This window comes from Strix uralensis, chromosome 7, assembly GCF_047716275.1.
Source record: "Strix uralensis isolate ZFMK-TIS-50842 chromosome 7, bStrUra1, whole genome shotgun sequence".
Classification (NCBI taxonomy): domain Eukaryota; kingdom Metazoa; phylum Chordata; class Aves; order Strigiformes; family Strigidae; genus Strix; species Strix uralensis.
In genome coordinates this window covers 13169413-13183102 of record NC_133978.1, presented here as the reverse complement: position 1 = coordinate 13183102, position 13690 = coordinate 13169413, and the positions used below count along the sequence as shown (strand labels likewise).

At 36.3% G+C, this 13690-nt stretch overlaps 1 protein-coding gene across 1 annotated transcript in view; it reads left to right on the top strand.

Moving 5' to 3' along the window:
* Positions 1 to 13690, top strand: part of NRG3 (neuregulin 3) — a 417999-nt gene that overhangs the window by 295802 nt on the left and 108507 nt on the right. Inside the window, exon 3 of the mRNA XM_074874478.1 lies at positions 8254 to 8327. Coding sequence (XP_074730579.1) covers positions 8254 to 8327 — 74 coding nt within the window. The remainder of the gene's footprint in view (positions 1 to 8253; positions 8328 to 13690) is intronic.

Here is a 13690-nt window from a genome sequence, read left to right as displayed (position 1 = left end):
CATTTAGTTTCTCCAAGTCTAAAGGATCCTGAAACACTGGGGTCAACAAATTAGTTGAAAGTTGTATTATCTAAACCAGGGCAATGACTTGGGTTTTTGTAGCTGTGGCCTTTAATCTCTATGCCATTTACACCAAGAGCATAATAGTACTTCAGAGAGGTGCACTGACAATATACATCCTGAAAAAATATAGTGAATTATACCAGTGATGAGTATGATTTTAAAAAAAGTCTGATTCAATTTCTCAATTGATGTTAGAGTGTTTCAGCTAACCTGGTTCTAGGGCAAATGATATAGGAAAAAAAAAATCTTTTTTTATCCTTCTTTGGCTGCCTTTTCAATATAATTTCCTTTGTGGTTACTTGCTCTACTTATTTTTAACAGCTGCGACATTTTAGAAGAAAATTGACAGAAAAGAGATTTTTTTTTTTTTTTTTTTTCCTTAAAGTTGATATTTTCTGTTCTGTAAGAATTGTTCTATTTCTTTACACAGGTCAACCTTATGTCTTTAAGAAAAGAAAAAAAAAAAGGCAGATATGTATCTTAATCACATAATAGATTGCAAGGTCTTCAAAAATAATGTATGTTCAAACCCTGATATGAAACCTTTATTATACAGTAAATTGCATATCTGTTGTGGAGATTATTTTAGAAAAAAAAAAATCTGAAAGAAAAGAAAGAAAAAGAAGAGAGGGTTGAGTGTCCTGGGTAAGTGTTCTGGCCTTCCCATCTGAAGGGATTCATGTTTGTGTTGAAGAAATACTGTGTCTTTACCCAACTCCTCATTGGGTCCCCAGTTTTGTTCTTTCTAATGCCATGCATTTATTTTAAGTCAGTTGATTTTATCTGTTTATATTCACTTCAGTTTAATTTTAGCTAGTAGGTTATATTCTGTGCATAATATAGACCATAGGGGCTAGAATTTTATGCTGGTCACAGAAGTGCACATATTGCTGCAGTCATAAAACCACAGTGTTTTAAAGACCCACCTATCTAAACATACCTTTTAATGACTGGTTGTGTTTATACTTTTTTGCACAGAAGGTATCATTTTTGCTTCTTGGTGCTAAAAGCCTCTGACTATTTGTATTTGAGGTTACTAAGGGTGGTCAAAAATCCATGTTTGCTTTCTCTGCTTTTCTTACGATGGTGTCTGTAAATTCTGGGTAACCAGATGGTTCGGCTAGTGAAATTGCTTTACTATAGTGATATAAAATAGTGGAGGCTACTGGACTTTTGTGGTCATATATGACTGGGTTATAATATGGGTTATAATAAAATTACCACAACCAAGACCTTAAGGCTGTGTTAGTGAATCCGTATGGAAGATCTCACCTGTGCATTTTAAAGTTTTGATTACAAAATAGCTACCGTTTGTCATCTTTGGACAAGGAAGAAGGATACAGTCTGCCAGTGAGAAGCATATTTTAAAAACTGATTCTCTTTAATAGCTTGGAGTGTGATGAAGTAGATGTACTGTATCTGTAAGGAAACAATTGAGGAAAAACTGCAATTTTTTTTTTCATCTAGCTTTAAAGTTTCATGTTTCATTTCAGGAAGAGATTGAGCTTTATTCAATTATATATGTTGGAGTGTTAAACAGATTAAGGGAGGAATTAATGAAGGGCAGCTTCCCCTGTTGCTATGGTAGGCTTTTGTAACTGGTTTTGTATTAGGCACTGTCACCCTTCCTCCTACTCCTCTTGCTGTCTGTGCCCTCTGCCCCACGTGCTTACTGCCAGCAGCCTGCGCACACCTACGATCCAACACCCACAATCACTCTCACAATTAAGAAAAGCCTTTTCCTTTCAACAGTTTGCTCATAAGTTGCTGCATGATCCTTTTATGAAACAATATGGGAAAAGTCATGTCAACTTGAAAAAGTCTTTCCATTGTGAAACTACAGAAACAGATTTGCAAAGAGAAAAATGTCATCTCTGCCAGCACTACTTGATATATACCTTGTCTCCCATGTCCTGCAATTTCTGGAAGAGTCTCCAATATCCATTAGCTGATTTGCTGTTAAAATGTTACTTCTGGTTTGTATTTCACCACAAACTCTGTTGGGTGTAAACAATTACCTGATAACAGTAGTATCTCTGTCCAAGGCTTGACATATGACTGTTTCTCTTGCTTACACATGAGTACAGCTCTGTTGGAAACTTCTTTTCATTGTCTTTTTTTTTTTTCTCTCAATCTATTTCGAGATGAAATGGAGTAATTCTGATATTTTTTTTTCCAAGAACAATACAAGAACAGTCTTTTGCAGAATAGATAATAGTCAAGTGATCAGAACATTTTCGCAATATAGGAAACCTGGGTTCAAGTCTTTAATGCTTATTTTTCACACCAAAAACTGAATGTGAATCTCTTACTTCTCAGGCGAGTGCCTGACCAGCAAACTATTGATTTTTATGAAGGGTTCATTTTCTGTCTCGCTCTGAGCATGGTATCCACTGAGAAATGTTCTTAACTGTGATTCAGTGGTCTGATCTGTTGAATCTAGGAGGCCTGTTTTCTGCTTATAGTGGCACACTGCACAAGTTAAATGACAAGATATCCTGCCTGACCCTCACTGTTAAGATCCCTTTTTTCTTCCCTTGTGAATAAAAGTTGTACTTAATAACAGTCATGATAATAAGTACAAATTTCCCTTTATTTCAGTTAAGGTCATTCTGGTTGCAGGCACAGAAGCCTACATTTAGATTACCTGCAGACCAGAGGAATTATTTTTCATTGTTTACAGCATATTTCAGGCTAGATTGTGGGACAAACCAATGGGCTGTACAATGTCATAGCTTGCTACTGTATATTTATTGCATAACTGGCTCTCTAACCCATTCTCTGTGTGAAAATAAATACTCGACCAAAATTTATAGACCGTTGGAATATTTCTTTATCATGATCTCAAATTCCACTCTTGGAGAATAAATAAGAGATGCAGTATGTACTCTTATTGCCATCTGATCATCCGTACAATGGCTGTAATGGTGTCACAAGAAAATAATTTGTAACTGATCCAGTGAAATTATGAGATGGATCATTCTAATTAATAGCATTTTTGAGATTGTAATTTTGTAGCTTTTACAAGTGGAAGTAACCATGCGTTGGTTGGGACACACTGCAAGAATGAACTTTCATTTTTCATAGGTACTATTAATTCCATCTTTTAAATTGGATAACTTCTGTTTATGAGGCTAGGATTGGATTATAGGTTTATGTAAGTTCATCTTTTGGGCACTGCACTATTAAGACATTTCTGTTAAATGTCACAAATCACTTTTGGCCTAGCATATGCTTATTTTCCTGATGTATAGTATTATAGCTTTGTCTTCTGGCGTAGTCTGTCACTGAGGTTCCAAATGCCATTTTCAAAATTTCCATTTCAGAGGAAATCCTATATCTTATGGTTGCCAAATTCTGGACTTTGTGCAGAGAAACTATTTTATGCATACTTCTTCACATGACCAAAGGCAATGTGATCACCACACTTAGGGAAAAGAAAAGAATTATTCCCATTTCAAGTGGATGGGCGGTATCATAGGGAAGGAGGAAGGAGCTGGGGGTTAATGACATTATCATCTTTCATAACCTCTGCAGTTTGCTGGTGCCACTCTCTATCCTGCCTTTTGTACATTACCATCCCTTGAGAACTGAAATATTTCAGTTTAATAGGGATATGGAGCTCTATATGGAAGTATTTAGGGAAAATGTAAACTGTGATGGTAATGGCTTCTTGGCCATAAGCTTTGTATGTTCTTCCCTAACTCTTCTAAGTAGGTTCTTTGTAATATCTTCCCCTTCTCCTTCTGGCTTTAGACATACTTTATTCTTCAGCTTCGCGTAACGTGCAATTTGCCACCCCCTCCTCCCCCATACACTTTACTTTTTACTAGTGTGTCGCATATGAAATCTAGGGATTTGGGGTGCTGTGTTATTCCTACACGTGATGGAGTCATCTATTTGAAATCTCCCTTGGCTCCACAAGGTTTGAATACACAAGAAACAATTCTGAAACATGTCCACAGAACATGTCTGTGATCTCTTTGACTAGAATATACATGTATTAATACTATTTAATATTTAAAATGGGAACAAAAAGATTGAATAAATGTTCATACTCTCCTTACTTTTTAATACTTAAGCACAAATCTGCTTGAGTAGAAAAAGAACTTCTCACCAGGAATGAGAAATGTGTTTGTGTGTATGTTTTCACACAAAGGACATTGTGGGTGACCATGAAGTGCAATGTACAATGCAGTTGGACCTCAAAAAACATAATCTAGAGAAAGTACATTGCCAGTGAAAGATGTGAAGAACACATGATAAAATAATCTTAGTTGAATTTAGCAGATACAATTTAGAGATGTACTGTTTGCAAGCATTTTAGCAGCTGCAGATTAGCTTTACCTGTGATTCTCTTTTCATAACATTTAATCAGAAATATTTAAATCATTCCATTCATCCACTCTTGTTGATATTTTTGGTCTAGAGTACAGACAGGTACAGTTATTTTGGTGAAAATCTGAATGTAAAATAGAGAATTCCATTTTCGTATTTACTTTGCAAGGAGGCTGTAATTAACACTATTTAGAGAGCTCTTCACCATGTTCTGCATTTAGGCGTGTGCCCAAGCCTGCTCATACAGTACAGCACTTCAGCACAGAAGTGACTTCTGGTGCTGGAATGGAGCTTAGACTGTCCTTTCCATCCTTTGCTGTGGGGGTCCCACATACAGATCAGAGCTTTCACTTCACAGCAATATCTTGTCCTCATCTCATTTTCTTTTTCCTTAAAGGCATAAAAAATAAACATTTGCTTGTCAGATGATCAAATAATAATTTCTGAAACAGTTGGCTGCATCAAAGCGTTTTCCAAGATTTTCCTGATTACTCATTGCTTTTTTAAATATATCTATAAATATAAATGTGATCATTCACACTGCATATGCCAGTATTGAACAACCTCAGTTAGACTTCCCTGAACTTCTGTATGTGACATAACAGTGCTGTTTTAATAGGGTTTTTTGTGGTGCATTACTTTTTTTGGTTTGGGTTTATTTTTCCTTAGAGGTGTGATGCCAATTAGCAGCATGAGTGCATGTCAGGTATTGTGGGCACAACTATGACATCTGCTCATTTAGGGTGGATGGCAAATGCTTTAACAAAGATTATAGGATGCCACAATGTGGTAAACTTTTACCGTATTGTAACATTATAACTGTCAAATGTATATTCTGCAAGACTGCAATTTCACAAGACTTAATTACAAAGGTTTGAACTTTGGTACGGTATGGCAGAGCAGTTATTGCTATTATTCGGTGTCTTACGAATTTCAAAAATAATTTGTTAATGAAACTATAGAAGACAGTTTTTATCTTTGTCTTTGCTTAAGTTAATATAATTTTAAAAACAAGTTAGTTGTTATCTTAGAGTAAGATTACGTTATTACATTAAAAGATTATATCTATTCTTTGATATATCAGCTACCTCTGTACTAAATTTTGAAAGTAACAAAAATAAATTCCTCTTGTGGAATGTTCATAGATGTGTACAGCTAAGTGAAAATATTACTTTAAATTCATCCAGGTCAGTCAATCAGCTAATTACTGTATGATCCAGTTTCATAGTGATGGAGAAAAGCAGCACTATATATGATAAAGTCAGGATAAAAATAATAGTTTGATATGATAGCCATTACATTTTAAGAGAAGAAATCCATCCCCTATCATTATCTCTAGACTGCATAGCATAGTTGTGGCAGCATGCAATTCAGTTAGGTACCGGGGATGCTGAGTTTTGCAAGAGAGGAGTTGTAAATCAAAGTGACTCTGTGATATATTCTGTTCCAACCCATTTCTCTTACAAAGTCGGGAAGAGAAAGACACAGAAACACATCTAACTTAGTCTTGTACTGGGGCCATACTGTATCAGTTACAGAAGTCTCCTATGAGATTGTTTTTGAGGCCACCAACATTATTGGCATCTGCTGTATTTGCAGCTGGTAAAATGTAACCCTTGTGAACAACATTAAATGGAAGGTGAAAACGTCTACGGCACCTTTTGCAATTTTTACGAGACACAAAAAATATTTTCTTCAACTAAAAGACTGATGTTTGGTTTGGCCCCTGACATGGTAGGATTGCAATAGAGACCCCCCAAATCTACCCTAGCAGCTAATAGTAGCAAAATTTCTCTCCTTGAATTCTGGCATGAGAAATTAATTAGCTGGACCAAAATTAATTACCTGGGCCATCTGACAGATGGAATAAATGGTACAAACTCTGTTTCTCAGCTGTGAAGTGAGATAGTCTAAATTTCTGTTCTGTTATGTGAATGAGGAAAGGAAGACAGCAGAACTTCTGGCTCAGATGTGCCCTGTCAGCCATCAGAGAGGAGGGGAAAGGGATTGCTCCTGCTGGTGTGAGAGTACTTGTAGCACTGCTTTCCTTGCTCCTGGCTGATGGGTATTCCCATGTGCTGATGAGCATTCGGTACAGCTCTTCTAGGAGATACCAGTCTGTGACTCTTTATCCTTACACATAGCATCAAAGTTTTCAGTCATGAGATTAGGGTATGTGATGAACACTTTCATGACTTGCAGACCAACAGTTTAGCACAGAGTTGTAAGTGTGTAATAAGGTAATAGTAACCAAGGCAGGTACAAATGTATGTCGAAAAGTCAATAGAAAATGCTAATGTAAAGACAGGAATATCCCCACCCATGGAGGTTGTTCTTAAGCTTTGAAATGAGGTCTTCCGACTCTCCTCAAGACTGTGGAGAAGAGTTTCTGTTTGATGTGAGGCAACTTCTGATATTTCATAATCAGAGGCAAAAGGTGCATGCAGCAGTGACTGAGGATATGGAGCCTTCTTCAGTATTTCTGACTAGTGGACAATTTTATTCAAATATTTTTGCATTTCAAACAAAAATAAAACATTTTTTTCCTTGGCTAATAGCTTACGGCCACTGCCATAGGATCTGAATTCACTTTTTTCCCAGTCAGTCATTTTACAGATAGGCGAGTACCAGTACAGAAGCTGATCTCCATTTAGTAGCACTCAGTATCCACCAGGGAGAAAGGCAAAACGGAGGTTTTGAAATGATACCTGTATGTTTTTTTAAATCTTTTTCTCACTGTAAATTTCTACTACATTTTGGGGTCTGATGGGAATTCTTATAATTACATATTTGCTCACAAATGTGCTTACTAATCCCTGAATCAATGCTGGTGAGATGCACTTCTGATTGAAGCTTTAATTTATTAAACCAAAAGCATTTTAAAAGGCAACTTTTAGAGGAAACCTGAGTAGAAGCATTGTGAAGGAACAGATAACTTCTGCTCCTGACATTATCACATCATTCAAGCTGCAGTTGTCAATCCTAATGAAAGGTGGTGATGCTGATTTGAGCATATTGTTCATATGATGTGCAAGAGCTTTGGGAGATAAGGAGTCCCTGTTGCTATCATTTATAATTAAAGCGTCCATCACTTTTCTCTGAAAAACTGCTTGGCGAATAAATAATTAAAGGTCTGATTCTGATACACTTAGTTGAAAAGAGAGAGACTTCTGAGAACAGTCCAAATGCAGTAAATGGAATTTCTTCAAAGTAAGGTTTCAAGATAAATAACAGTATTAGAATCTCAGTCAAAGCCACCTCTTTGTTAAGGCAGAAGGATACTCTGGTTTATGTCCTTTAAAATATAATCCCACAGACATCTAAGACTGTCCACTTACAAACAATGCCTGATGTTGTCTATCATGCCTAAACATGTTATCTTCTAAGCACAGTAGAAACTAGTCTTAAAATTAATGGCTAGAGATAAGTATTCCCTGCTTATTCAAACAGCTGAAGACAAGTTGTTAATCTGATGGTTTGTACAGTACAGAAGCTTTATAAAGCTTTGTGTTACCTAATAAGTTTATATTATTACAAATATGTCTATTTTATAGAGGAATTGATTGTTTTACTGAATTGATACTTAAAAGAAGGGTTATGCTTAAATGATATTTCTTTTCATAGCTTCTAAAGTAATCAAAAAGGTTTGGGTTCAATTTTTTGAAATACAAATTATTTTACATGCTTCCATTGTGTTTCAGTAATAACCTTGCTTCCATAATAGTTGAAATAACTGTAAATATGCAAGTCCCTCACAGCATTGGCAGGGAGAATTTCAGTTGATTTTGCTACCTTGAAATTAACCTTTCACTACCGCATGCGTATGTTTGTCATTTATCCCCTTTTTCTCAGGTGCAAAGAGGGCTACCAAGGAGTCCGCTGTGACCAATTTTTGCCGAAAACCGACTCAATCTTGTCAGATCCAAGTATGTCAAATGTTTTTCTTATATTTTTAATCCATGCTGGAGGCTGTTCTTGCTATGCGAGATGACCCTTTGCATATTGTCAGAAGGCATATTATGGATCACTGCAGCTGTGTGTAGAGAATGGTGTTGCTTTTGTTGGTGGGATAAAAACACATCCTCCAGTGCCTGTTCTTATAAAATATCTGCTGCCACAGCAGGGCATGCAATCAGAGGACCTGATTCCTTATGATTTGGAATAATAGTGTCCCTGCTTAAAGCCAAAATATTCATGTTTCTGTACTTTTGATTCAAGAACAAATAAAATTACAGAATCTAAAAGGAAACAAAGTATAGGCTGCAAAGTGGTTCCTTCTAAAGAAAATAAATTCATATTGTCTGGCACTGCAAAGATTATAATCTCCTTGGAAATATTTGATGCCAGTTTACATAAAACTCAATTTTTTTTCACTTTTATAAGTGAAGTTGCTATCTGTTTGCAGAGTAAAGGTGTACTTTCAGGTAGTAATGTGGAGACAAAGTACCTTTGTATTACACTGCTCAGTATATGCTGGAATACCACCTTGCATGTATGTTCTCCTACTCCACTGTTGCCCTTTTAAAATTCTGTTGACTAATAAAACTATGTCAAAAACATTATCCAAGATCAATTTCTTAGACGTGAATCCATTTAGTAATTACTGTTGCTTATCTTAAATTTTTAAATGAAGTGACATACAACAAAGGGTCATATCCAATCTCTTGGTTTTGTTCTTATACCTGGAAACTGTAATGTATTAAGTCTTTTGGTTTTGGGTGCTCTTTAAAATTTGATTTGAGTTGTTTTGTTTCTGTTTTTTGAAGAATAATGTTTGTTCTCCCAGTCTTTTTTTTTTTTTTTGTGCTTTCTGTTTATTTTCTTGTGCTTTTCCATGTGAAAGCCTGTTGCCAGACACCTGTTGTTTTGTAGGGATCTATGTTGTATAGCTCCCATTCTAGTTTGCTTTGTATTTGGTTTAGCTTTTCCTTTTCCTTGACCTTTTGTGGTAAAGCGCAGAACCTATAATGAATAAGCAGATTTTATCTCTGCCAAATTGTATGTGCATGTGTCAACATAGAAGTTGTGTCTATGTCAAGGGAAAAGATACTTTGTATTCTAAAAGTGGGGGAAAGGACAATCAATTAACAGCACAACAAGGCGGTCCTATTCTGACTCGGTTTTAACAGGGGACTCTAGCTTTACTCTCTCAAGAGTAGAGGTGAAATTCATATAGATGCAATACAAAGCCCAGAAAAGACTCCCAGATTAAGCTTCATCTAATAAGACCAAAAGCCCTACAGTGTTTATATTGCAGACAGAATTGTTGTTACTTCTTTGCAGCATTGTGTTGGTTGCACAGATTTGTGTCTCTTTACTTGGGAGATGCTTACTTTAGTTGGTTTCTGACTACATTGTTTCCATAAAATTCCACCTGATCCTGCTCAGTAAGCTAAGGTTCTGCTGAAATGTCCTTTTTACACCTTCTGACTACAAAGGCAATTTTATTTTATTTTATTAAGCCTTTCTTTCAAAATTATATTATTTAGCATATGTAAGACCAGGGGACCTTGGCTTGATGTTGATGTCAATCCACTGGACACACCTGTGGCCCAAGAAGGACCCCTTTTCCAATATGAATAAAGAAGGTTAATGTGAGTTAGGTACTTTCCCAGTCCGTTCTGAAATTTAACTTATATTTGATTCTCATCTGTATTCAAAAGAGGAAAAGCTTCTGTTCAGCTACGTTTCTGTGTGTTGGCATAGTGTGATATATCTCTGTGTATGTATGTGCATATGCACTTGTTCTAAGCATGCCTGGCCTGAAAGGGAGATCTTTGAAACTTTCTGCTGCAGCTGGACAGTGACAGCATGAGCATTTTGCTCAGGAGTTAAATCAGTAATGTATTTATCTTCCTTCTGGAGAAGAAAAAATTTATACCACACTGATAATTAGCACTGAGCAGCATAAATTTTTGCTATTTGCATAACCTGAGAAGTGTAAAAAGTATTTGACGCAGTAGTCAAGTGCAATATGATCATCTCCAAAGGCACTGGTGTTGCTTTGTAAAAGCTTAGTTTTGTGGTTGAATGTGTGTTTGGTTTAGGAAGAGAAAGAAGGAATTTTTTTAAATGCAAGGCTTCATTTCCAAAAGTTGAACACTCAGATGAGAGCTCTTGCGTCTGGACTACACGTAGCCAACATTGGCTGGTGTCAGTCAAGCTTTATAAAAAAGTCCAGCTTATTTGAGTTTTGTGGGATTGCTTAGGTTTCTCAGTAGTAGATGTGTTCAGAACTGCTAATGATGCATCTGATAACAGTATTTAATTCCTTTGAAGTGTGCATGCATGAAATACTGAAGCAATATGTTTTTAATCTTACCTTGTCTGTTACAGTGCTGGTTACATTTTCAGAACATTCACTTGTCATTAAATGTGAAGTGAATCTGAACCACAGTCACTTGAAAACTAGCAACAATATTATCTAAAAATTGTTAGTTATTTACATACGCAAGAGTCGTTTTGGTTTTGTTTTCTTTTTTTTTTTTTTTTTAAATCTCTGAAACAAACCAAGCTTGTTCAGCATAGCTATTATCTGAGGTTGCATTGTGACAAATAATGTGATATGGCTCTGCGATAGTTTTAACAGTATCAGGCCTAACCCAGCTTCTTAGCTCATTTTAGGTGTATGTTAGTCAGGTCTTGACTTTACATCACAGATATGAATACAAATTATGTAATACTTAATACAGATTAATGCATGCTAAATCATGTACATGCAGTTTAATTAAACTAAACAGTCAAGATATTTAAGAGTCAGTTTTCAGGAAACCTCTTGAAACTACTTGATGGTGTTTCAGAATTCCTGAATTGGCATCCATGGCTTCTTGCAGTCAGATCTGCCACCTGCCTACCTTCTTTCAGCTCAAAGTTAGGATCAAATTCATAAGAAAATGGATGTAGGACACACACAGAGCAATGTCAGAACACTCCAAACACAGGCCCTTGTACTGGACCTTCAAGCCTCATAGATGTTAACAGCTTCCACCTCCCTTAATTTCTCCACTCTTAACCAGGTTTTCTGGCTAAGTGAAAGATGTTTAAAAAAAAAAAAAAACCCCACAAACAAAAAAAACAAACCACACCAACAAAAAACCCCAACCCAAATGGAAGTACTTTGAGAAGAAGTTTGTTAATCTTGGAATATCGGAGAAACATGCCTAAATCATGGGAGCCACGAGGAACCTAACAAAATTAATAACATCACCAATAAGGGAAAAGGCTGCATGCTGCACGACAATGCAACCCATGCTCCCAGTCGATATCAAGAGGAGGGCATCTGTCAGCCCTGCTAATACTGGGCAGGACAAGTCCCTGAACTCTCTCTCAGTCATCTTCTTCATCTGTGGAGGAAGTACTAATGGGACAAAGAGAAAAGAAATAGCAGTCACATGCTTGAAGGAAAGGATAGGACTATATTTGAAATGTTGCTTTGGCTTTCTCCATCTGGGCTAACTTCTCTACAAATACAGTTCATGACAGTGGTAGAGCACTTAAATCTTCAACATTATAAATACAACTTTATGTACAAGTCATTTTTCAGGCATGTGTAGTCCTGTGTGTATCTATAGGATTGGGAACTTATATACAACATAAATTGTACAAATGTACTCATGTACTATCCTTTATAGTGTTCTGGAGTAGACCTGCCTGACCCAACGAGTCTTGAAAGGTAAGTTGTATGTAGGCTGTAGATATTTCTTTTGATCAGTTTTTATACTGAGACAAAGTATAACCTTTAAAGCTTTGACTGTTCTGTGCAGATATTCCAAAGCAGGGAATAAGGCATTGAGAATGGGTTTGTCATATTACCCCTTTTTTTACCAAATTGTTGAACTCCACCTTCAACTATTTTGTTCTTAACATTGAAAGCAACTATCCTATGCAAAAAGTGTGTTTCAGTTTTATAATGTGCAGTATTAATTTTATATTTGGCATATTAATATTCAAGTTGTCCCATTTGACCTCAGAAGCTTAAGTGTAGAGGGATCCCCTATTATTGCGAATGTTATCCGATCCTTTTTCAAAATAAATGCAGTATTTTCTAAAAGAAGAAAAATCGGATGGAAAGCTTATAGGTCATTAGGCCACGCTTCTGCTGTTGCAGACAACCCCATCATGTAATTCCTTCCGTAAGCTGATCGTACTTCTGTAAACCACTTACAATCAACATGAAGTAGCCACTAGAAACAGGTTTTGTTTGTCATCTCTGCTCTGAGGGTTTCAAGTCTTTTCAGCTTCCACACAAAATTTATGGACAGCCCAAATTTGTCAATTACGTTCTTTGTTAAAATGTGCACTTTGTTTCTACATTGATATATTTTCCTATTGGTTTCCACCATGTTACAATTTGGGTCTGGCTTTTTTCAGATGTCAAAAGTCTTATTCCTATAGAGCTAGCTATAGCCTGTAGTCTTATAATACTTCAGCCTGTGACAGCATAGGACACATCATGTTTCTTTTTGAATCTATAAAAGAGAAACCTGCAACTGTCATCTGCAGTTACTCATTCTTAGATTACCTCTTTGCATAGCAATGGATCAGAACCCCTCTTCAGAAAGGCTGGGACTGTAAATAAGTAAAACAACTCCAGATAGTTTAAAAAGGAGAAAACTGTTTTTCCAGAAATGTATTTGAAACCTCAAGACCCACACTCGCCTCCTCCTGTAAAAAAGCCGCCAGAAAACCCAAACAAAAATCTTGGGCTTTTTGCCTTTTTTTTTCTTTTCCTTTTTTCTTTTCCTTTTCTTCTCTTTTTGTCGTCCGTCCCCATCCGTGTGTCGTCCATGTGTGTGTGTCCCCTCCAGTTTTGTATTTGTAAGATCATAGGATAATTTAGGTTGAAAGAGGAGTCTGGACAGGGGAATTCGGGAAGTTCAGCCTCCTGCTTTAAGCAGAGCTGGCTTAGAAGTTTTTGCTAACTGTACTGGACACCACGAAGGTAGTCTGTGAAATATTTATAGAATATATTTTCAAATAATTTGAATAAATAAAAGAAATGAAACTTCTGAGTCTCTTAATGATTGATTTTCTAGAACCTGAATAATTTTTTTTTCAACTTTACTTAACCTTTCTGAATTTGTCAACATTCCTCTTGAATTTGTTTTTTCTTCCTTTTTTGATTTCTAGGAGGCATAGGGGAAAATAAGATTTTGTTCTTGGAAAGACTTTGAAGGTTGGTTGTAGATAGGGGCAGTTATGAGTGGAAGAGAATTTAGGGAAAATAGGACTGACTAGCCAGAGGTGGATGTTGTGGAAGGCAAATCCTTCTAAAACAAATTTGACATGG